Below are 25,585 nucleotides of genomic sequence, written 5' to 3' on the forward strand. Positions count from 1 at the left end.
CAAGCAGAAGTTAGTTTGAACAACAGCTGTTGAACTGAGAATCTGAAATTCTTATTCTTAGCTTGCATGAGAAAATCCAAGAAAGCTCAAAGAACTACTGAATTCCTTGCTTTTATTACGAAAATGAGAATGATCACTTTGATCAAAATGAAAAAAGTTTGCTCACACTGTATACATGAAAAACTCTAGATACAAAAATCCATCCCAAACACAGTTTGTGCTTTTTTAAAAAAGAATGCAACATCATTTTGCACTGCATTTTAATTTTTGACCCCCACATAAAATAGAAAATACATATCACAGCTTACAAAGGCTGCCATCTTCATCTGAAGAGTTTCAGTCATGACAATATAAACAGTGGTCTGGGCTTTGCTCACTGGGCCATGGGAAGAAATTTCATGATAGAAGCGGGTTATGAATTTTTGGTTGGAGAGGAGAGCAGGTGAAAGGACAGCCTTGCTCATCAGCCAGCAGCCTTCCTCCACCTGCTCGTTTCCTGTAGCAGCCACTGCGGCTAACACTGGTCATCAGAAATGCTTAAAAAAGGCTACAGATTTACTGATTTTAAGTCTACAGAATCATTATGAAATGGCAAAAAATTCTTCAAATAATATCTCCATAAGTTAGTGCAGGGAAATAAAGAAATGCATTTATGGTAAACTAGCAGTGTACAGAGATACCATTTATCAGTTACCAACACACGAATCTTGCTTCACACATACCCTGTGAACATCAGCTCATTTCACATGCAGAAGACCAAAGAGCAGGTATTACAACAGTTCTTTCACATCCCTAATTTAGAAAAATATATTTTTTACTCCATCTCTGTTGAAACTGCACAGTGAACTCCACTCACTCTTCTGATCAAGGAGGAGGATAATACTGTCCGTAATTCCACGCGTTCTGGTAGTTGTACTAGAAAAAGATACATTATAATGTAAGTCAGAACACTGGTGTTCCAGGAAGGAGATCGGCTTAGCTGTCATTCCAGAATGTCGCCTGTCAGTTCACCCTTTTGTGGTTTTAATTGACCTAAGCACACTAGCCAGCCTGGCTATACCCCAGTGGCAACGTGCTCCATCTGATATCCAGAATAGTCACGTCTCAGTACCTTTTCCTCCAGGCTTTACGTGCATCCTGTACCTCAGTGCGATATAAAGGGCAGTACAATAGAGTGTTTCTATGCAATTCAAAGCCTATAGGGTACCAGGAGCTCTGAAATACCACGATCCTCTGAAAATCAGTTTTGTTACCGAAGCAAAACTGGCACCCGATTCAGTCACAAGTCAACGGTCAGATACTTTAACAAAGGTCAGCGCAGTGGCTGGTATTGCTGCCTGTAATGTTTTTAGTTGCTTCAAAAAAAATGCACGTGAGGAGTCTTCAAATACAGGGTTGGTCAGAGGTTCGATCTCGTTCCTCAAATTCTCCCTTTGGTACCTAATCTACAGCTCCTTCTCACTTCCATATTCAACTGAATCTCACAAGAGGAAGAAGAAAGGGAATGACCAGAAGGTAATGAAAACATGAATACTGCATCTATGGGAGACTCTAGGCACTAGCTCCATGCCCAGTATTACAGCAAACCCTACGAGATGGGGGAGGAAAGTAGAGTCTCATAGTGCCATAACACTACTCCCTTCAAATCTAGTGGTCTGCAGCTAGCAGAGACCACGAGTGGGGCAGTTTCCACGTATTTAGCTTAGGAGATGGCACTGCCACCACTTGCAGCCCCAACTGTCTCACTTAGGTAGGGATTTAGCAGCATAATGTTCTCAGGTGCAGCATGAACAACTGTCTCCATCCCCTCAGAGCTTCCATGGTGTCTGCTATTCTAAAGCAGATTTTGAAGTGTGTGGAAGCCATCCAGTGCTGGAGTTCGCAGTTCAACCACAGGACTGAGATCTTTATAAACAGTATAATTTTATTGCTCCCATGCCTCTGTGCTTTGAGAACTTCTGGCGTTTTTCCTGGCCTAATACTGAGCGGAGTTCCCCATGCTGGGTGAGACACCTTTCACTGCCTGGCTTTGGAATGAACATTTCGCTGTGATACAGACACTTCTAAAACAGGCTTATAGAGCTGCCTGCTTACGTCACATCTGCGACCACTGCTGTCGTTTGCCCGATAAGATCGGGTCCCTGGCTCCTTCCAATCTAAACAAAAGCTTTCGTCAACTGCTTCGGCAAGCGTTTCAGTCGAGCACTGCAGCTCTCAACCGACAAGAAAAGCATTCCAAGCCCACAGGACAAGACTCATCCCAGCTGAGGGGGCACCAGCAGCGCCCACCCTTCGTAGTATTAATCTCATGCAGAAAGGACAGACGTTAAGCTCAGACTTTATGACCTGCCCCTTGTTCAAGTCAGAATACCGGAAGGGACTGTCCTAGAAGCAAGCGGAGCATGCTAACTCAAGTGAGGAGGAAACCTCTTACATTACTCATTCAGCCTTTATGCCCCTAGGGAGGGCAAAGGGGAAGAGCAGGCAAGAGCAGCCCCAACAGACAAGCTGTTTAACAGGCCGGTCTTGCACGCGTTATGTACTAGGGCAGCAGAATCCATGCTGATGTGATAGGAACTATTACTCTGAAAAAATAACTGTGAAAACACTTAGTAAACTGGCATCTCAAGGTGACTTTCCTGGGTAAAAAGTTTCAGCACAAAACAGGGCTATTGCCCTTAGCCAGGAATGTCCTTAATTGCTGTTATGCTTCCTTTTACATAAAGGGAAGAGCCAGCCGCAAAATCTCTTAATCTTTCTCCACACTACAGAGAGATTTTATAAATTTACATAAAAGGACAAGGAAGAAGCAACAAAAACAGGAGCTAAAATTTACCGCAAGCTTTCCTTGCCAGCTAACACTTGGCCACAGACAGCAGAAAGTCACTGAGAAAACAATTTACATATATTCAGCACGCGCACGTCAGCAGAAGCAATCAAAGCACACCCACCTGATACCAGGCATTATAGTTGTACGCTGCCTGGTTGACCTGCATGTCTCCATCCATCATCTGTGCCGATGCCAAAGTTGGGTCATCTAGGTGCATTTTTTTTTCATCTGGCTCCTCTGATCTGCAAAGTTAACATAATGCTTGTAAATAGTATCTTAGATTAAATTCTAAAATTGTCTTTATTCATTACATTTACTACACAAAGATAAGTAATATTTTCAAATTTAGTGACCTGTCCAAATAGGAAAACAGGGTTTGATTTAGAGAAAGACCTTATATGGGGCTTCGGAACAATGGTCTCATTTATAAATTGTTACGGTGCTTAAACCTAGACATGAACAACAAGCTTCTGCTCAGAGACGGTTACTTTTAGCAGTATTATTTAGTGCTTCTGTGATACATAATTTAAAATGTTACTTTCTCCAATAAGTCTGGCTCCAATTATTTAAGCCAGTTGTATACCCCTATCTGGGGTATACTTTTAAGTGATAAAAACAAACAAACAGTGATGTTGTTCTTGTAGGGGTAACTAGAAGCATGGATGCAAGTGTTCAAGACTGTCCAAGGCCGTGCCTGTTCAGCCGTCAGACAGAACAAAAAATTGCCTAAATAATCACTGTGAGATGACTGAAAAAAAACCAATTTGCCCCTGTTAAGTTTCCAGAAGCAATTTCCTAAAGAGCCGTCAGTCTAAGCATTTCTTGTTTAGATTTAACCAGTTGCATATACAGATGTTTTACAGGACTTCTGGAAGGTTACGACCGAACTGCCACTCTGTTCAACGTGTCTATGTAGGAGGAGACTGTGGTGGCTTTTTAATCAGCTGCAGCCATACTGCCTCAGTATTTTGATAACTGTACAGGAATATTAGAGAGAGGTTTACTGCCCACCTCCTCGTCTTGAGTTCTGAGACCTTAACTCCAGCCGTTGTCTAAGAACGGTTCAGACAGTTTTACTTGCTGAATTGGGGTAATTTAAAACAGTGTGTTTCTTTGTATGAATTAAAACGCCACATTTGGAAGTCCTCGTTTCTATTTCACATCTATCCTCCTCCATGTTCTGCTAGTCTATGCTAAATCATAAATTGTCTGTATAGGAACTATTTCTGGCTCATAGTTTTAAACACCCTTAACAACCTGGCATGCCTTAAAACCTCCTACACATAAACCATAAAAGAAACTTGAGACTTAAAAATGCAGTTATTCCTACGGCTGGAATAGACACAGTCAGCTTACAGAACTGTAACTGATGCAAGTTCTAACAGCTTTTCCTTCTTTACATATTTGCTAATGGCACTTAACTTGCTTCAAAGCTTTAAGTCAGAGCCAAAAAAGTTACAAGATCACTATAAGTGAGAAGTGTTTAACGATTCTTGTTTTTACATGTAGGGAATAGAGATCACAGTAATTTTAAGAACTGTTGAAATTCAAATGCTACAAGAAAGTGTTACTTAATTATTGTACCCATCCCCTCTCCATTTCACAGGTCCTACAAAAGTCTCTGATGATCATTCTCTGAACTATTTTTAAAGCATTTCCCAAATCCTTTGTATCAGATACAGTCCAGTATAATACACGTTCCCGCTACCAATACTGCATAACCCATTGGGTTAGTTTAAATTTTCAGGTGAACAGATTTCCTACCCGTTCTCCGCTTTCCTTTTTAAAGAATCCTGCTCCTGTAGAAGTGCTTGATGTTCGTCATAGGCATCCAAAAGTCTGAAGGAAACAAAAGAAATTACACTTTTGTTCACAATTTCCATGTAAACATTTTAAACACATGAGCAACCATTTTAAAAGGTGTCTATTTCAAATTGTAAAAATATAAAAACATTTTAAAATCAAACTCAATTATAACCAAATTCAAATTTTAATCAGACTATCCATCATGAAGATATGAAAGCCAAAAAAACACTACTAATTTGAAGGGAGATTCCACACTGCATAAAGATGAATTTTACCAGAAACACTAGCTCAGAAATCCCTAACTTGCTAAAATTTTAGCATACTTAATGCAGTTGTTTCATTAAGTTACTTTATGAAGAAATTTTATGACTTGTGATACAGCTGCTGCTCCCAGCGATTACGTAGTATTGTATTACGTAGTCTAGCTGCTGATACTGCCCATAGCAGCACTATGCTTTAGAATACACATTTATTCAAATACTAGAAATGAGTATTATACAAAATTATAACAGTTCCAAAGTACTACCTACAGTCTTTTCTCAAACATCATGGTAAATTCAATGCAGCATGAAATGGCCATATTATTATTCATATATCAATAATACTTGCATATATCTATATATCAATAATACATGCATTTTCTAACTAAAGTATCTAGATTATTTTTTTCTGCTGCATATTGCAATTTACAAAGTATCAAATTAAAACTGAATACATATTCTAATAAGTAGAATAGGCTTTTTTTTTTTTTTTTTTTTTTTTTTTTTTTTTAAGAGTCTTATTCTAAGTGAATACTTAGTTCTATCCTCTAGATACTTAACAGAACTTAACACTGTATTTTGTTTGGTCTGTTTATGATCCCAAAGTTGCATGCTTGGCTGCCATGCAAGTTAGTATGTTAAGGGTAAGCAGAAATTACGGACAGTTATTCCTAAAAACATACAAAGCAGGAAACACTAACTCATGGCTAGTCTTCCCAAGAAAATTAGCTGTAAAATGTAAATTAAAAACAGGCGCTTATTTTACTATAGGGAATTAAGAGGGAAAAAAGCATGTCTGGTATTTAATTAAAATATTGCACTTCTAGTATCTGATCCTCCTTCATAAAAAGTACTTTTTTTTTTTAAATGTTTAGAAACATTAACAAAGTCAATGTGATTTGGGGAACTCAAGCAGCAGCTCTGAGGTTATTGAAGAATAAAATTTTATCTGCATCACAAAACACTTCCTCTTTGAGGAGCATCCTCCTTTATAAAACTTAGCAAGTGAAAATTGTAAGAAGAGGTTAAGGGTAACAATTTTGCTCTATGAAGTGTTAGGTATTTCAGAGAAAAGGGGATTAATTTTCTGAAAAAATCTTCCTTTTTTAAAAACAGGGATGTGGTTCTGGCATCTATCTGTCAACAGAGAATTTACAGCACAAAAGAAAATTGAATGGATGCCCAACCTCTTCCCCACCACTTTTATAAGCACATCTTTTGGTGACCCTAATATGGCCACTGCACATATTAAAGCTTACTGGTTTACATCAGACCCGAAATCTTCAAGAAATTCTACTTTTCGCTGAGAAAACGTAATCCTCATTTTTATAGACAGGGCGCCATGGACAGCTTTATCAAAACAGCTCAAGATGTTGTCTTCATTTTGCTTGAGATCTCCACTGTACTCCATTTCAAGTAAGTTGAGATAAAGTTTCGTATTTTCCTGGGCAGGGGGGAGGGGGGGGGGAAAAAGACTGCATCACAAGTTGTACATCTGTCATGTTATGTATTTAACACTAAATAAAACTATACACCAGAACTTTTTCATCATAAATATATGTTACAGAACTGGCAATACAAAAGATCATCTTTTTATATTGGTCATCTTTGACCTGGTTTGTTTCATGAATAAATAAAAAGTAATCTAACATTACAGAAACAGGTATTACAATTAACAATAAGGGTTGGAGGGGCAAATACTTCTGTGGTTATACAAAATGATTCAAGAACGCTGTCTACACTATTCATTTTGTTTGCCTTGAAATGTAAACACTCCTAATATTATTTGAGTTTCTAGAAGGGAAAAAATGAAGAGTATGAGGCACACTGTGCCTCTGATGAGAAAAGATTTAAAAGTTGTAAACTTGCAGATTTGCAAGCTGCAAATATGGCAACATCAGTTTAGAGGGACTAGTGTCTCCATGTAGTAATGAAACATCACATACAGTTAGGACATCTGTCATCATTGTTGCCATATTTAAAAAACATGGTTCAGAAAAAAATACCACGAGTCTGTTTTTATACAGCAATAAGGAAACACATACGGGGTCATTTTCTATGGCTTCTGACAGCACTTCTCTTGCCTTTGGGAGATTCTTCTGTACTTTGAAGAGATGTCGAGCTAATTTGATGGCATAAAACGACGATTCACTAATTGATCTGGCACTCCTAATAGCATCCTGAAGGAGGTGTTCAGCTTCTTCCATGTTTCCGTGTCTGCGTTCTAAGCTTACTCTTCGCAAGCGAACCATTGCCAGTCCTAGAATACACTCTTCAAATGTTTTCAAGATTCTTCTTGCCTCGTTGATGTTGCCTAAAATACCAGTGAAGAACCTTTAAAATACGACACATCCAACAGCTAATTTAAAGCAGAATCCCTCCCAGGAAAACACAACTTTGCTCTTACCCTGCTGTTCCTCAAAGGCAGCCCACAGCATGTGAACCATTGGTTTCTTAGGAAGATGTATTGTGCAAGCCCTGCTGTAGACATGCCTCACTCCTTCAATACTATGATTCTCCATGTATTTGGCATACTATAGTTGAAAACAGAGCAGAGATTGTATAATTTTACAGCTTATCTTTGGTCTTTAAATACATGACAGAACGATAAAATTCTTTTGTTTAAACCCATTCAGCACCTTTATTGAACCACTAGACTAGTTTCTGTAAGGAAGGACGTAGAGAGGCAACGAAGTTGGCATATGCAGCAGTCAAATCTGGTTGCAAGCAGACCATCTCCTAATGCAACAGATATAGTTATATATGAACAACATTCAACAAGAGTACAAAAGGTTAGTCACTAGATCAATGTATGCAATCAGTAAGAGACCATTGGTAAACTACTTCCCTTACCTTAATCCAGAAGTCCTCATAGAGGGCACATGAAATAACACATCTTTCAAAGAGGACCACAACTCGTTCATGAGTTCCATTTTCTATCTCAAATTCTAAGTATTCTTTCCAGTTTTTCAGCTGAGCTTTCTCCAGAGGTTTTACGTGGAAGTAAGGCCTCTTTATCTGCAAGAGTCATAGTATGGCAATGCATGACTAATAAGTGTAACATCAAGTTGGATTAAAAAACTAAAATTAACCACACACCGCTCAAGTAACACCATTTTTTTAGACTGGACTTCAGAATAATACTTCCTTTTCTATTCAAACGAGCCAAATGGGGTTATCCAACTATTGCTCAAGAAATGTTACTGCCAATTACATTTTAAGCCAGTTTCTGTAGAAAACTTTTGAGTAAAAGCGTTTACAGAATTTGAGAAAGAACTCAATGCAAACAGTTTTTCCCTTGCAAATCTGCAGTTGCAACATGACAACAAAGAAATTGTAAACAACAACCAATATTGTCCACATACATATATACAACCAACTAAAGTACTTACTGTTGTACTAACACACATCCTCCAAATTAAGTTTAAAATTGTGTTGAGAATCATGGGAAGGAAAGACAGAGCATTTAATTGAACTTCATAGTAAATGTTTACATTAAGTTGATTATTCAATAGCTGGCAAGATCACATTTTTACTGCTGACGACAAGAGGAGTTGGACGGGACAGAGTTCAGAAGAGAAAATTGTAAAAATTGCTCTGAACGAGATGCAGTAAAGCATCCCTCCAGAGCTCTTTGGCTTTTTCTCTCTCCATCTTTAATTTACCTGATTATTTCTTTCTTGTACCACAATTCCATCTCAAAAACGTCAATATAAGCATCAAAAGAACTTACAATAATAATTAAGGAGTAACAGGCAATGCTTCATGGCCGCTTGAAATTTAAAGCCCATCATCCCCTTCATGCTCCTCAGTGAATTCTGTTATGGAACCCAATTTTTTTTTTCCTCCATTTTGATAAAGTCACAGGTATACTGTTGCTGCTAAAGCAGTAGTAAAGCAGGTCTAAGTGGCCACCATTACTTACATCTGGCATCTGCTGTATATCTACTTACTTTCCATCCATTATAAAGACACGTTTAACTTTATATTCCAAACTCCTTAGATATCCAACATGTCGGTATCTATTGAGGGGCCATACTCTCTTGGTAGAGCAGGTATTGGTTCTGGCAATCAGCAATAGCAGATACCCTGTTTCTGATACATTTTCTGCAACATGTCCACAGTTTTAGCATTATCCCAAGCTAGAGATGCTGAAGCTTAAGGGTTTCCTTAATGGCTTTACTCACATAACCATTTGGTACTACACATCAGCATATTTGAGCCCTCACCTGCTCTACGGTCATACTTTGTATGCTTTACTTCCTTCTGGGGCAGATATCTGGTGCAAGAGTGCTGCTGCAACGTGTAGAACTGGTACCAGTTCTTTAGGCTGTTACACATATCAAGAAAAGGCAACTCTCATGAGTTAAACTACGCACTGGTCTATGGTACTAATGCTGGCCCTGTACTAAGTTTTTGAGTTCCTTTGGCTTATAAGGTGTCAGGCCTACTCTAACAAAGTGCAATACGAAACATAACGAAGTTCTGACTTCCTGTACCACATTTAGGCATCTCTGAAGACCTGTCCCAACTTTCCCACACCAGGTACTCTTTGAAAAGAAAGTAAATTTAAGGCAAGAACAATATTATGCAATATTATGTTTGCCAGAAAAATCAGTTGAGAATTAAAAAACCCAAGTCGCTTTTTCAACAGTAACTGAGCTTAATTCTACATGGAAAAAGTTTTTTATTTGTCTTGATCAAATGATAAATCAATTACTATGTTATATGTAGGAGTATGTTGCTTATGGAAAGCTGGAAAATGCAAATGCTAACTGATTTCAGATGCAAGAGTCTAATGCAACAATATACATGCATACACATGAATCTTTTTGCATTCTTCTTTTAGGGTAGGCTTACCTTTTGGATCAGCATTGCCTTCCTCCCCTTATTGATTTTGTAATACCCCAGATGCATAAAAATGCTGTGTAAGACGGTACTGCTTATGCATATATATTTAAAAGTTGCTTAATAAAAGGTATGGTTGCACCACCTTGCCTCTCTCCAAGTATTGCTTAAAGATTTTAAAATCCTCAGATGAGAGGGTTCACCTCACAAGCTGCCTTTTCACAAGGAAAAGGGCAGAATAGTGAAACTCGATCTTTGTTCAAAGCCCCACAACAGTTTAGACTGTAAAGCTTTAACTGTTACTCAGAATTCCTAGTTCCCAGTCTTACGTTCAAGACTCTAATGCATGCTGCGTTACACAAAAATACACAAACTTACCCCTTCTTCAAACGTCCACCTCTTACTGACTTCATGTTCATTGTGATTGAACATTTCTTGATGAATCTCAATGATTCTGTGCCTCATGTTTTCAATTTCAGTGATTAGCTAAAAGATAATTTTTAAAAATGTAACACAGGTAGATAATGCATCAGCTTTGTAAATGCACTTTATGATGACAGCAATACGCATAAATTAAAAAAGCGTAAGTAGCACAGATATGTTAGATGCTGTCCAGAACAGCTGGAAGGAGTGAGGGATATTGCCCTGATGGTGCCTTTGCTCTTAGTGCAACACAACTGAATAGGTTTTTTATGCGAAGTTTTGGTCTTATCTTAAAGCTGACTTAGATTCAAGATGAATCTGGATCTAAGTCAAACTTGGTTTCAGTGAGTGTATATTTTCACAGTTAGAAATTCTTTTGGACGGCTCCAAGATTTCACAAGCCTTTGAACCTATGAATCTACACATACAATTACTGATGAGCTTTCTTAGACCACAGTTGTTAATCTAGAATGGTTAATATTTATTCCAAAAGTTTTGCACACCATTTCTTTCATATTTGAACTCCATTTCTTTGATACCTATGAAGTGCTGGAAAAGTATGTTCTATAGACAAATGCAGTAATTATATGAGCCAAAGAGTAATCGCTGATATGCAAGAGAACTACAGAAACACCTCAGCTACAAATATAGTATATTTCCTGCAAATAAACTCTTCTTTTATCAGCAGAACAAGGCTAGAAGTGCTGAGGAACATCCTCTACGTATGTACCTTAGCAGGGTCAGTTATATCCTCAGTCCCAGAGGGCAGATCATCTCCAGGCGGCGCATCTTCTCCACTATGGCCATTTACAGATGCCAGTTCTCTGCGAAGTTGAACAAACTGCTCAGGAGACAGAAGGTCTCGGGGCAAGTTGTTCTGTACATGTTCTTTGAACCTAAGAACAGTTAGAAAAAAATCAACAAACTTATGTTTTATATTTTAGTAAATAGTCTGCATAACCAGAGCACAATAATAAATCCTAGTGGGGTTCTGTATGAATCTAGAACGATATTGAAGATGCAACTTCTGACAACATAAGCACAAAATGGAAATTCTACTGTTTGAGATGTTCAGAAGCTTCATGTTTCAAAAAGAAATTAAAGAATGATGAACTTCAGTGGTGCATACAGATCATTTGCCATGTTAAATTGACAGGATAAGATTAATTTTAGAAGATTCATTATTTCCAAAACCACAGATCTGCAGAAATTAACAGGAAGGCTACTGTATAATTTAACTAGTGCTTCCAGATCCTCTTATCCTGACCATATTAACACAGGATTTTAATATTTAAAACTTTACCAAGTATTTCTCTTTAGTTAGTCACTTTTGAAGTTCAATTAGTATTTCACTAATTTCCTAAAATGTGTTTCAGTACCTAAAAAAGTTAGTAAAACTATCTCATCTAGTTTGTATTTTCAAGCAATCCTGCAATAACACAGTACATTTGCGGACAAATCCAATTCTGTAAGAGAAAAATCATTATTACTGGCTTGAGCAGATATTTCAAGTTATTGTTCTGAGTGATCATTTCTATGTTTTAAATAAATAGGTTAAAGTGTGCTCAAGAAATTCATAAAATTAATTAAATCTTTGTTTCCTCTTTACCTCTGGAAGTGATGACTGTAGAGCTGTGTTGGAATTCCAAGGATACGATCATATATGGATGTAACTTCCCTTAGGTTCCCCTGTTCATTTTCCCAGTTTATATACATTTCCCACAGTCTGTCAGAACGGAAATCTGTCCCAGCTGCTAAGACTGCATGTTCATAGGCTCTGAAAAGTGAAATAATTTCACAGTTGTTTCTCGATGCGGCAGCACACTTGAATTCATTATTTAAATTCCTCAAAGTATTTTCTAAATATCCAAAGCAAGATCTCTAGAAAAATAAGGTTTGCACTGTTCCCTCCTGCCCAGCACTATTAAAACAAAGTGAGTAAAGATAACGCAAAAAGCCACATGCAGGAATGTAAGACATTACAAAAATACACAACCTTTAGGGCTCAAAAATTCTTGTAAAGAAGCTTCTCAAACAACTGCTTTAGCTGCTTACCAGACAAAAACTATGCATCAATCATGCAGCTAGAAGCTGCTTTGATTTAGTTCAACTAGAGTTTCAGGTCAAACTTCAGTTCCACCTCTTATTCAAACCAGGACCATCACCAGCCACAGGTGAGGTCAGATATGCTCCGGCCATACCTTAAAAATCTTCAAGAAAGGAAATTCCCAGACTTCTCTGGGTAACCTGTTCCAGTGCTGCACTACCATCCTAGTGCTTAACTGAGTAGTTCCTCACCTTTAGTCTTAACCTCTCAGTTCACAATTTGCGACCCTTATACTACATTAGACTGTCTACCCCTGCTTAGTAGAACTTGGCTCCATCCGCTTTTTTTAAAGCCCTTAGAGTAAGTGCAGGCTGCTCTCAGATTGCCCTTTAGCTCATACCTGTTCATCTGATTACGTTGTTACGTAATTTTATGTTTCCTGTATCACTTAGTCTGCTTTCAACTTACCCTCTCACAGTACTGTTAGTTTCAGGATCAGCAGGGTCCAAGGTCTCTTTTAAGAAGTTTATATAATGTATCCAAAGATCAACACTAAGAGGAATTGCCTGAAGCCCTCTGCGATAAACCTATGAAGAGAACATGAACTGTACTTCAAATACTTAATGGTGTCCTAATAGAGAGGCAACACTGTGTTATCCGGTGAACCTTAGAAATACTAATTACTGGAATTTTGTTTAAATAATCTACCATTACCATTTGGGTGGAGGTTGGATAGAACATGGCAATGTTCTGATCTCCACGTGCAGAGTCTTGATCTTCAAAGCGCAGCGGTCCCTGCATTCTGACCAGGTTGTGTGGGCAGGCTTTGGGGTACAGACCATAGGGCACAGACCCATTAGAGCATCATTGACAGCGTCTGACCAAAAATGCAATAAGATGTAGCAATTGTGACCAGCAAACCAACTATATTGTTTTGAAAATGAGTAATAAATGTAAGTGACAGAAAAGCCCTGCCCTACTTGTTAAGCTGCAGTGTAATACAGAGGCTTGCACTGCAAAGCTTGACAAACTGTAGAGGTTTAACGCACCTGCCAACAAAGAGAAAAAACATTAGCTACAAATGCCACAGAAGTGACAAGTGCAAACAAAATCCCTATAAATCTGACCATATATGGTAGGGTCTGGCAGCCAAATGACTTGCAGTAGGTTAGTCATTATTTGGCTAACAGGACCAATGGCAATAGCTACATCCAGCTACCTACATACCTCATCAGATTGTTTAACGTTGTCATGTCGCTTTTCAAGGTCTGCATACTTTTTCCAGTATCCATAGCAATATGGATAATGTGTGAAAAACTTGTCAAATGCTTTCCTGGCAGCCGGTAAATGGTTCTGTAGGAAGTATACAATAAAAGGTAATGAAGCATTTCAATGTGCAGGTTAAAGAACAAAACGAAGAGCTAGCTTTCTTCTCAAAGAACAATGCTGCAATCAGACCAAAGGTCCATCTTATCCAGTAAACTGTCTCAAAGAGCAACCAATAACAGATGACTATGGGAAGTATAGGAGCAGGACAAAAATACAGCGAAGCTTCCTCAGAAAACTTTCCTAGCCAGAAAATTTGCAGCTCAGGGACTTCCTCAGACAGGATAAGTATTTTACATTATAGCCTTCCACTTTTTTTTTTCCCCATGAATTTGTCCTGTTGCTTGTTGAGAACCCATGTAAACTTCTGAACTGACATATTCTGCAGCAAGGAGATCCACACAGCTTAGTTACATCTCATGTGAAAAGCCATTGGTTTTTGTTTGCTTTTATGCATGTAATTAAGAAGGACCAAATGAAACTAACACATGGCAAGTCGTGTAGACCACACTTACTCTCATTAAAAATAGAAAACGATAAGACAACATCAAACATATTCAACAAGTTTTGAGTAATTTTGAACATGCCCACGCACAAATAAGAAAGAATCTTGAGAATCTGAACTAGCTCGCTGAACTCCCAGCCTCCGACTTGCAGGCATCATACACCAGCCTTGAAGCTTTATTTAAAACCATTCAAGTGAATCCAATGGTCAGTTCAGAGTTTCAGCAACAGTGGTAAATGTCAGTATCTATGTAGTTCTATGCATGTCTTGGAAAAACACAAACATTCTTAACTTGTAAAAACAATTACCTTTTTAAAAGCCAGTGAGAATCCGGCATTTGAGTTATAGCTGATTATTTACTACCAAAAAGTTTAAGTGCAAAACACTGTCTCTAACAGTGGGCAAGTATTAACTGTATTTTTCCTAGAGGGATTATAATCTAAGCACAAAAGCCCAACTGGACAGGTTTGTTTTTACAAACTGGAACAATTTTTTTGTGAGACACAAAAGCTTAACAGTATTAATGTTTTCAAAACAATTATTGTTTTGACTTTGTCTTAAACATTGTTTTTATTTTGTGGTCTCTGCTGTTGACACAATTGGTAAGTGCTGCTGTCTGAAAACAGTATCTATGAAAGCCTGATGTAAAGTTGGAGATTTGCTACTGGAATATCCATGACTTAGTTTGGTTTTGACTGTTTATTTCTGGAAGGCTGAGGGTAAAAAGGAGGTACATACTAACCTCTTGCTCTACATACTGTAGTAGATATACCCATCCTGTGAAATCCTGGGGATTCTCCTCTACTACTTTCCAGAACTTATCATAATCTGGAGGGAAGCAAGCCTCAATATCTGTTGTCTGCAAACCTTCAATATTCGGAATTTCACTCTCTTGTGTGTTCTCTTCATTCAAGTCAGGGGAACTATCAGGCGATTGTTCCATCTCTGTTACACTCATAATTTCTGTACTGAAGTCCATATGCTGCTCTTCTGCTGCCGTCTCAGCGCCATTGTCTGTGTTGTCATTGCTCACAGTCGTCTTCTCCTCCTCTGTATTATCCGAGTTCTGCATAGCTGAGGTTAACGCTGTTTTGTAGTACTATATCCTGTGGGGAAAAAAAAAAAAAAAAGATTCAATATTCAAGTAGTCAAGAAGAATTTGGCTGTGAGTTTTAAAATTATCAGCCTGCATAGACGTTAATTCAACTACAGTACTGAGAGAAAAAGGCCTTAAAGTGCTATAATTACTCCTGTTTAACTGGGAGGGAGGGGGAGAAGCACCTATTCCTAATAGTTAAACATCACTTAAAACAAAAAGCTGCCCATTGTCTCTGATGGCTGCAAAGAGCAGATGTGCCAATCTATAAGTAAACAGCTTTAGACTGTCAGGTGCATTCAGTCTTGTTACATTAACAGCAGTGAATTCATATTAACCTTTGTATTAAGTTAAGAGTGTGAAAAGTTCAGAAAAGCCTAAAACTTTCAGAATAGGGCTTTTACCTAAACAACCAAACATTTCACTACATACACAAGTCAAAATGGATTATTCCAAGATTAGATTAAACAAACAAGGTTAACCCTTGAGCATAAGTTGGTTCCCAACTTTCAACCGTTCAAGAATCTCCCTAGCGCCTCATGCATCCATTCATTTCACCACAAACTTTGAGCAATTAGATCTGCTTCAATCATGAGCCTCATTCACAATTATAAAAGCATTCATAGCAATCATAAATTTTAACACACATACACATCATTGTGAATCTTCCAAATAATTACCATCAGTAGCTATCAAGGTATAAAAGTGAACCCATATGTTAAAATACACCCTCACTACCTAGCTGAACTAGCTTAAACAATAACTTTACAAAGAAAAGAATTACTATCAGCAGTCCATATTAACTATGTCTACACAAACTAGCCAGCATCAGAGGGCCACAAAAAAGTTCAGGCTAGCTCCTTACGTGTAGTCACCTGCTTCCGTACAAAATGACATGACAGATGTTTCCTCCTGCCCCTCAGGACAGACTCTATCTTCCTCCCACTCTTCATTCTGATCTTCCTGCCAAATGCAGCTGCCCAGCCCCACCGGCCTCCATAAATTCTGGTCTGGCACAACGTGGTTGTACGCTGCATTGCCAAACAGTGCTCAGCCCCAGCTCATCTTGGCCTTCAACGCCTGAGGCCTACGCGTAAGGATACTAAACTGAACTTTCCTCTAACTCCAAGCTAGAGCCTCGTGATTAATTGATTCTAGGTAATATAATTTCTATCAGTTCCTCTTCACACTTGGAAGGCTATGCATATAAAAATTCACAAAACTACCTCTTTCCAACAGTTCTTGCAGGTCATTTAGTCTCATGAACACAGCTATACCCTAGAAGGCAGGAATTATCTATTTTGTCACAAACAACAGGGTTCTTTCTCCATGACTAGTGTTTTTAGGTATTACCGTATACAAACTATGAGAGCGGCAGAGGTTTTCTCTCTCCCTACCACCATCTTACAAGCATAATACAGCTATGACTCTTGATGGAAATACCAAATAACATTCAAAATTCACTCTCCAACAAAATTCACTCTCCAACTTGGGTAATTCTTCCTCTTCACACTCGTATTCAATAACCATTCTTTTAAAGAGGCTGCAGATTCACTGTAGTGTCAGACTAGCATACAAAGGCAGACTTCACACCTACATGCAGGATGCAGCAAAGGCTCATGTAAAAAATATCTGGGACTAGGTGTCACCAGCACCGGTGGGCTTGCAGATTAGGTATGTCAAATTATACAGAATGTCTTGCCTACTTCTTATGGCCCCACAGTTTCATACAACAATCTATAAGCTTGAATTGCATCTGTATCATATTTGTAGCACCATATTACAGTAGATAACTTATTACAGTCATGTAACCATCAGGTTTATAATAAAATACATCTAGAATACAATAACTTAACTGTGACTGTATTTTGGAAGAAAAATGTCAAGTTCAGTTGTTTATATAAGACTATTATCCTCAAATGCACAGCAGCACTTGCCTCTCCTATTACTCTTAGGTTCTCCTCAGAGAAGATGGCAAGTAAGCTTTTTATTTCAACAAAGCAAGACAAAACAGCAACATCCTGTCCCCTCCCCAAATCCCCCCCAATTTTTATCTCTGGAATTCATTCCGACCAGAAGCCTGAAAAGAGGACAAACAGAAGTTTTTGCTTTTAATTCAACAAATACGTAGAAAATTCAACAATAAAAAGGTGGGGGGAAAAAAAATCTAGACAGAAGGGAAATGTTTTTCACCTTATGAAAAAGGCCAACTCCTATACCCTAGCTTCAGAAGCTTCAAAACATGAGACAACAGCTTGTATTTTTGTAACAGTTCATCAAGTCAAATAACTTGACAGCAGTGTAGAAAAGTCTGCACGACCAACACATGCTATACAAGTTCTATTTTGCAAGTGCTTTAATAATCGTCTCTTTAAAGTAATTATTTTGATTCTCCATTTTTTACATCACCTGCCAATTTCACTAACACAATTTCTTTCCTTTTTAAAAGACAAACGCTTCATAAGTATGTAAAGTAATTGGTCATCTGTTTATGAACAGCTGATGCTATTTAAGTCATACAAACATGATCTGACTGCACAGTGTACTTTACTACTTTTGTCCTACAGAAAAAGAGAATGCTTGTTCTTGTAAGATGTGCAGTTTATCTCATTAATGACCAGTTCTTCCTCACATCTTAGGTTATTCTAAAAAAAATTAAAATAATCAAAAATAACAGTGTCAAAAGCCAGGTTCTTTAGTGAATTTTGGAGATGTGTCTTCAGCAATGATTTCATTAACAAATACCTTTTACAAGTTAGAAAATTAAATATCAAAATAGCATTACTCCGCCTTTGCCAGTACAGCGCACAGAACAGATCTGCACCACTAAAAATGGTTACTATCATTCAGAGCTTAGCTACATAACCCTTATGAAATCAGGGCAGAAGAGGAGTGGGTTATGCAAAACAGCAGCCCTGATATTTACAGCTTTAAACCTTAGAGAAAGCTAAAACAATTGTACTTAAATATGCAGTAATTAACGACCTAAAATTATTCTGAGATACGCCAGATGTTCTCCTTTTCTGGATGAGTCAGGAGATGCAATCCATCTTAAAAAAAAACAAAACTACCAACCATTACATTCTCAGAATCAAAAAACAATAACAAAGGAGAACGAGATAGTATTTGATCATTTCTATTCACATACTTCATACACTTCAAACAGGTCCTAAAATCTGTTTGACAGCTTCTAATTAAATATAACCTAAAGTGTCTCAAATTGAACCAGCCATATTCCAGATTCTTACAACAACTGAAGGTTATGTCCAACCTTAAAAACCACAAGCAGAATTCACCCCACCTGGTAAACAAACACAAGCCTCTCTACGTTATTACTTAGATAACAGACAAGAAGTTGAAGCACATACGTCACGGACAGCCTCGTAAGGCAGTAACTTAATTCTAGGCGTTTTTATGCCACTAAAGTTAAATAACTCAATGCGCATATTGGATAACTGCGTTCAGCTGCCTTAGGTAACTCAGAGCACCAGATATTATGTAGCCTGCTTCAGTTAAGTATCTATTACGCACGTGATATTGGTGTTTTTAAGTATAAATGCGTTCATCAGAAACACCTAGGCCCGCCGGCCGCCTCACGGCCGCCCCCCCCCGCCCCCCACACCGGTCGCCTCACAGCCGGGCCCCTCCCCCCTCCCGCCGGCCGCCTCACGGCCGGGCCCGCGCAGAGGCCTCAGCCGCCGCCGCCGCCACAGGAGGCCTCCTTGTAGGCGGAAAGGCAGCGCTTTCCGGGGCGGTCCGGCCCCTCCCGGCCCCCCTCCGCCACGGCCGCCGGTGCCCGCCGCCGCCCCCCCGCCCCCGACCTGCCACGGGGCTCGCGACCATCCGCCCGCTGTGCGCGCACTGCCGCCGCCAGGCCCCAGGAAGAGCGCCCCGCGCCTGCGCGCAACGCCCCCCCCGCCGCACCACGCCTGCGCGCAACGCTCCCTCGCCGCACCGCGCCTGCGCACAACGCTCCCCCGCCGCACCGCGCCTGCGCACGAAGCGCCGCCTGGCCCCGCCCCCGCCGCGCAGGCGCGGCGGCCGCCCATCCCCCCTCCCTCCACCCCACCCCGCGGGCGGGAAAGGCAAGGAGGCGGCGGCCGCACGTTACAGAAATAAATCCGTTTATTCTCGAACGGTTCCTTAGCAAAACGAGTACAGTACCGGGAGCTGGGGGGCCCCGCGGCGCCCCGGGGAGGCGCGGGCGGGCCGTTAGGGCGCCCCACCCCCCCAACCCCCCGTCAGCGCTCCCCCGCCTCGCCGCAGCCCGCCGCCTCCTCAGGGGCCGGCGGCCACCCGCCACGCAGGCGTCACGTTACCGCGCCAGCAGCCGCGGCGAGCTAATACTGCACAAGTACAGAGGTGGATTAAAAAAAATACATGTTTTCCACAAGTATCACACAAAACCCCCTTCTCCGTAATCATCTCCAGGGTTTTCTTCCGCTTAACAGATGTAAGGCTTAGTGTTAAAACATGTCAGAACATGATTATACGATTAAAAAGTGTATTATTCATTACAAATCTCACATCCATTACTACAAACAGGGCGCTGTGCTGTAATTTCTACCGGAAAGTGCAAACGAGCAAGCGCCGGCGTGGGCGAGGCGGGCTGGCGAGCGGCGCCGGGCGGGCGCCGACGCGGGCGCCCCCGAAAGCGGCCGCTGGGGGGTTCTACATGAAAAACGCAGGCACTGTGAATAAAGCAAGGGTAGCGTTGTTCCACTTGTCCTCATGTAAACAGTTGTCAGCGGGTCGGAGCCCATCAGCCGACCGAGTCACGCACGGACGCGCGCACAAGAGGTCGTTATTTTAGGTTATTATCTCAAGAAATTCTTCTAAGCTCTTCTTGATGTGTGGTGGCTGAGACGCAGCGTGGATTAACAGACTTTGACCCATCTGTGCAAAGAGCGCTTTAGATAATTTAGCGGTAGCCGTCCGAATATTTCCGCCGGCTCCGGAGAGCGAGCCGCTGTTGGCCGTGTTTCCCAGCAGGTGCCAGAGGACAACCAGCACTTTCTGCTCCACAGCGTGAGGCTTCCGTGGGTACAGCTCCGTAACGAGATCTGCGAGACACAGAACAGCTTTTCAGGCGGCGTTTGAAGGCCGTTTCAATACTACTCGGAAGTCACCCCCTATTTGAGGGGTGTTTAAGAGCACTTAAGTATCAAAGCACCTTCTCAAAGCACCTAACGAAGGGAAGCCATGCACAAAAGCTCGTCTGTTTTTACAACAGCGTCAGTGGTCTAATAAAAGATATACCAGCCCTCCCTGCAAATACTACTCCTTTTATCCTCTCTCAGGACTCTATTATACAGCAACATTTGTACTGCTAATAATTACAGTTCTCCATTAAATTAAAATACAAGTGAAACAAAGTTTTTTTCTGAGTTATTTTTTTTTTATAGGATTACCATAAGGACCTTCATTCCTCACAGTGTACAGCATAACATCTGATATTTTATGATTCCCCATCTATCTCAGAAATATCCAGTACATATTTGAGTTCAAGGAACCGAATAGCCTTATATTATAAATACATACAAGCTGGAATATTTTCCATACTTAGACAATTACATCATGAATTAAGTATTTACAGGCAAATACCTGCCTTTTTGCTAGAATGTGTATGTATGTAGTGTTCTGATATTTCTGCTACAAACTCCTCCAAAAAATCCAGAAAGAACTGAACTATTTAGAGGCTGATGATTAGTACTGTCCAATATATCATGTAGTTTAATTTCCTCACTATTACACATAGACCTACCCTCAAAATAAACTCAATAATCTTTGTTTGGCTAATGCTATTTCCCAGAAACATATCCCTTGTTCACATCAAAGGAGAATTCAACATTTCTGCTATTAATTTATTTAAAGTTAATAATCCACACTATTAAAATATGTATGCAAATTCTAATTGAAATTTGTCTTGTATTTTTAAGTTAATTTGTCTTTAAACTTTTGGCAGCAGTTTAGGAAGAACACCGTTATGAAGTCTGCTCAGCTTGCCTACCGTGTCTCCTTTAAGACTGAACACAGCAGCAAGTAATATCAAGAGCAAGAACAAGTGGGAAAAGTAAACAGGCATAGAAGTAACATTGCAGAGTTTGTAGGAAGTGGCCTTAGAGAACAGCGTATCTTCTCTGCTGGGAAATCTGAAAAAATCAGTCATTCCATTTTTTTTCTTCCTGACAGGGGTATGGAGGAGTGAGTACTTGGAGAGGGAATATGACCTGAAGCAAGTAAGGGAAGTGGTCAAGATGACTCTCCTCAGCAAGCCCTACTCCCTTGGCTCTCTGCACAGAGAACACAGTTGCCCGTAAGGCAGGAGGAGGCATGTCGGGACCCAAGTCACAGTGCAGCACAACACGTTCCGTTACTGACGGAATGAAACGCATTACAAAACCAAACTCATTCTCTCCATTTCTACATTAAAGCCACGTGAAACTGCAGGTCATTAGGCAACTTGCAGGGGATATCTGACCATATCAAAATCTTTTGTTCTGCCAGCAACAGCTTCTATTTGCATTGGGAGGGGCTGAAATTTGATACTGCTGCATTATTAATGCTTGCAATCTACTGTGACTGAAGGGCGGATTTGCAGCCGGCTACAGCCTTGTCACCATGATCCTACAGTGAATTTGCATCATGAGGATGGTATACAAATAAACAAACATGCAAAGCAAAATAAAACTTTACCAGCAAGCTTTTCTGTCATATCTTGTTTTGCTTTTCCACTCAGAAACTGGGCCTTTGTGCAGAATGGCTGGAGAAGCAAATAGTTGTCTAAATTCAAAGAAGAACACATGTTAAAAATCTTGAGCAGAAAATTAAACACTCTAGAAATAATCACAATATCAAAAAATGGAAATAATAACCTTAATTACGATATAGTAACTCCAAGGAAACAAAGCAATGTATTTAAGGGCATAAAAGCATAAAGGCATACTCTTAACGACTCTGAACTACTTCCACAGTCTGGCAGCATGGAGCATTTTCATTTACTCAAAATATTAAGATTCTGCTCCAAAGCCAGGACAGCTGAGGAAGGAAATTAGCTGTGGCACGTATAAATCAGCAAAAATCTAGTTCTCTGATCTGCTTAAGAGTCTCAGCAGTTTGACATGCTTCTGAATAATGAAACACCTGCTATGAAAATAGAACAAAAGCACCTACACACCTATGACAGGTCCAGCTAGCAGTATTTTTTTACTGGATTGGCAAAACATTGAAATAATAAGATGACTTATCTGCTTTGTGATGTGTGAGAATAAAAAAATTATTATACAATACAATGTCTAGATGGAAATTATTTTAAAGAGCAACTCTTTATATTTAGAATTTAATTAATGCAATTAACACTCTTGAAGATTAACAGTGAGTAAATTACCTAAGTGTTGACATAGAGCCTGAATAACATTTGTGACAGCTGCATAAATCCCTGGATTTTTGGAGTTTAGGTTGTTGTCTACCATGGCAGGAATCAGCATGTTGATCACAGGTGATAAATTGTCTTTCAGCAATGGAATCATCTTGTGCATCGTCTCCAAAGCAACCTGATTTACTTTACTGTTGGAGTCATGTAAGCGAGACTTGAAAGCATCAAAGATCTGAAAAAATATCCAAACAGCATTCATCAGAATTAATAATTAATGTTTGAAGTGAATATTATATTTCCTGCTTTATATTTACACTTTTATTGTCCACCTTCTCAAGAGACAGCTCTGATGTGCAAAAAAACTGGGATTTTATTCTTTTAGCAAGTAAACCAACATTTGATATTTGTACTGTGTATGATTCAACTGTACGCAAAATCATTTGAATTTGAATCATTCCTATGCAACTTAATGGAAGTACACTAGCCATATATAACTTTCGATATGACTAATATTTTCTGCAAAAAAGTATTTTTAAGACGACAAAACTCCACTGGGCAAAAAGAATGTCCATTTATAGCATCTTTGAGACATATGTTTTGTTTCTGCATCTCTCACAGCACGCAGTGGGATGGCTCTAGTCTTATAATCCGTACGTGTCATTACGACATGCAGTAACATGCCAAAGTTTGCTTCTGCCTTTCGGAGGCATGAGGAACAGGTATCCTCACAGAAAAGCTCTAGTCTGAACTTCTTGCAATTTGTTCATATTTTGAGTATCACCTGACAGTTCCTAGATCAAGCCCACGATTCTAAGCTTCACCTCTTTTAGAAAGATATCCGATCTTAATTTAAAGATTTCAAAATCATTCACAGGTAGGATACTGGCAAGTTTCACAGCCATGTTTTATAGCTTCAAAGCAAAGACACTGCACAGTTAAAAGGCAATCTTATTTCTACTTTCAATCTGTCTATCCTTAGTTTGAAACTACTGGATCTCATAGCAGTATTTCTTCTAAAGAAACTCCTTTCCTATCAGAAACAGTATGTTCCTTAAGCTGTTACCACAACCAAGACACTTCCTCACCTTCTCCTACATAAACATGCAGACAAATTTCAACTGCCTGTGTTTCAGAGACAGTTTTTCAGATCTTGATTTCTCCTTGCAGATCTTTTTGTAACTTGTTCCAGTATTTTAATCTTTTCTCAGCTGCGGCATAAGAAACTGCGCACAGTATTCCAGAAATAGTTCATGAGTGCTATCTCTATGTGAAAGCTTTCCAGCTCCTCCTATTTACTTCCAACTATCTTTGTAGCTCATGTTATCTCTCTTTAAAGCATAACTAACCTGTTCCTCGGTGTTTTCCTATTAATCAGACATGCTTATCGAAAGAGATTCTAAGATTTTCAGCAGAAAATTTTGTGACAGAACTTTCAAGACTGTTGAAGTAGAATGGTTTTGTACAGTTACCTTCACAATGTTTGCAACAACAAGGTCTTGATTGTTCTCTGTATCTGATAACAATTGCTTAATTCCATTTATTCGATCACGGAAGTCTTTTGCATTCAGTAAATCTGTAATGTCTTTAACATATTCCGCAGTTTCTAGTGAATTATGAGCAGCTGTTTTTCTTGGAACTTCACGAGCTTCTGTAGACTCCCTATTGAAAGGAAAACCTAAGTTATTCAGTGCACACATAAGCAAGCTGGAACAGGAGTCTTTAAGACATTCTCTTTCAGTAGAAGTAGAAGAATACAGAAAATCTTGTGATGAAGGAGGTCTCACATGTTAAATATGGTTATTTTAAAAGAACGCCTAATAGAAATTGTTGTTCCTTAAGTCTCAATATACATCCCACTCTAAACTCATATATACCTACCACACAAGAGAGAAACTTCAGCTAGGCATGAGCCCTGTGCTTTCCTCTGTTCCTGCATGAGAGCAGCAGGGTTTGAACAGCTGTGACCTTCCCTCACTCTGCCATCAGACTGACAAGCCAAAATAATAAATTTACTGTAGATTAACTGTTTTTTCTCTAAGTACTGTCAACACTGATCCCAGTTTAAGTGGCATCTAAGCAGCATACCTTCCACTTCTAAAATTTAAGAGTTATTCCTCCCCCTCACATTGGGATGTTCCTGAAGCAGGCAGATGACATGACGTGAACTCTAGTGAAATATATTTGAATGTCCAGTGGAAGAAACACAACTTATCTACATTATCCAGTAGCTATAAATTGTGAAATAGTTCTGAGAATAGCCAGCAACACATGGAGAGACTCCCTAAACCATTTGGTTCTCTAATGTAACAAAAGGAAATTCTGAAACTATTCAGCACATACCACATTCCTCTTCCAGTGAAGAGCAGGATTTGGGGAAACAGGAAGCTAGCTGACTGGCTGAAATGGAAATTCAACATCTCTTCGCAGAGGATTTTCAGACAAATTTTCTGTGGCATCTAATCTCATTAGTCATGGAAAGAATCATAAAGGCAGCAGAATCACTTTCCTGGCTGAGCAGGCACCCATTAAGAAGGTACCTTCAGGGTGAGGTGAAGTAGGAGAAGACTGAAGTTCAATTAAAGTGTAATGATGAGGCTAAGGATCTAAGCAGGAACAATTTATTTGACCGGTAATTGATACCAGACAAATTTCATCACTGTGAAAAACAAGAAGAGTTTAAAGTGTTTCAAAAGTTAAAAAGTGATGGAGAGTTTCAAGCACTGAAGCTTGACTGAACAGACTGAGAATCTCTTCCATTCTATTAAATGAGTCTTTCTGACTCAGGAAAGCTTAATGACTCCAATTTATCTGAAGTCCAGATAAGTATCTTGCATTTGCAGAGCAGCCCAGATAGATTCCCTAGCTCACTCCTAATGCTTGAACAAAGTCTTTGATGGGGCATGGAACAAGCATCTTTCTTCTTGCATCTTCAAGTTCAAGCCTGTTAGCTCTGTGAGGACAAAACCTGGCATCAGCATCTTCTGTCCTTCCAGTGTATCACAGGCCGCTCAAACTGCCCGAATCAAAGATATGAGGGCCTTGGGCAGACTGCAGTACGGAGCATCTCTT

At 39.5% G+C, this 25,585-nt stretch overlaps 2 protein-coding genes and 1 non-coding gene across 9 annotated transcripts in view; all 3 read right to left on the reverse strand.

Annotated features, from left to right (window-relative positions):
* Window positions 1–95: 95 nt before the first annotated feature.
* Window positions 96–19,040, reverse strand: PRPF39 (pre-mRNA processing factor 39). Of its 7 annotated transcripts, none has more exons than XM_067295212.1 (14): window positions 18,963–19,040; window positions 14,788–15,151; window positions 13,442–13,567; window positions 12,683–12,801; window positions 11,777–11,944; window positions 10,898–11,063; window positions 10,123–10,230; window positions 7,750–7,914; window positions 7,304–7,430; window positions 6,981–7,210; window positions 6,156–6,340; window positions 4,595–4,669; window positions 2,952–3,072; window positions 96–915 (listed from the first exon to the last, which is right to left on the reverse strand). In XM_067295212.1, the coding sequence occupies exons 2-14, from the start codon at window positions 15,115–15,117 to the stop codon at window positions 865–867; spliced, it is 1,971 nt and encodes a 656-aa protein (XP_067151313.1). In that variant the 5' UTR covers window positions 15,118–15,151; window positions 18,963–19,040; the 3' UTR covers window positions 96–864. The 7 variants fall into 7 exon arrangements, with proteins under 7 accessions (XP_067151313.1, XP_067151311.1, XP_013808053.2 ...); XM_067295210.1 differs by having other exon boundaries at window positions 6,942–7,210; XM_013952599.2 differs by lacking the exon at window positions 18,963–19,040 and adding an exon at window positions 18,127–18,302 and having other exon boundaries at window positions 6,942–7,210.
* LOC136992099 (small nucleolar RNA SNORD127) lies at window positions 6,786–6,871 on the reverse strand. The gene has a single exon (XR_010884223.1). It is a non-coding gene; the product is annotated as a small nucleolar RNA SNORD127 (small nucleolar RNA).
* A 328-nt stretch (window positions 19,041–19,368) lies between the features above and the next one.
* The window catches only part of TOGARAM1 (TOG array regulator of axonemal microtubules 1), a 43,606-nt gene continuing 37,389 nt past the window's right edge, over window positions 19,369–25,585 (reverse strand). Inside the window, exons 20-23 of the mRNA XM_067295716.1 lie at window positions 23,986–24,175; window positions 22,529–22,748; window positions 21,838–21,924; window positions 19,369–20,204 (exon numbers count right to left, since the gene is read on the reverse strand). Of these exons, the coding sequence (XP_067151817.1) occupies window positions 19,951–20,204; window positions 21,838–21,924; window positions 22,529–22,748; window positions 23,986–24,175 (751 nt within the window). The 3' untranslated portion in view covers window positions 19,369–19,950. The remainder of the gene's footprint in view (window positions 20,205–21,837; window positions 21,925–22,528; window positions 22,749–23,985; window positions 24,176–25,585) is intronic.

This window comes from Apteryx mantelli, chromosome 4 (assembly GCF_036417845.1).
Source record: "Apteryx mantelli isolate bAptMan1 chromosome 4, bAptMan1.hap1, whole genome shotgun sequence".
NCBI classification, from domain to species: Eukaryota; Metazoa; Chordata; class Aves; order Apterygiformes; family Apterygidae; genus Apteryx; species Apteryx mantelli.

Bases quoted from the DNA above. Each gene is read 5' to 3' on its own strand.
- PRPF39 (XM_067295210.1), bottom strand. From the start codon at position 15,117: ATGCAGAACTCGGATAATACAGAGGAGGAGAAGACGACTGTGAGCAAT. The intron at 13,568-14,787 runs GTTAGTATGTAC...TACTTCCTACAG, and splicing joins TACAGTATGTAGAGCAAGAG to AACCATTTACCGGCTGCCAG. The intron at 10,231-10,897 runs GTACATACGTAG...ATTATCTTTTAG, and splicing joins ATATAACTGACCCTGCTAAG to CTAATCACTGAAATTGAAAA.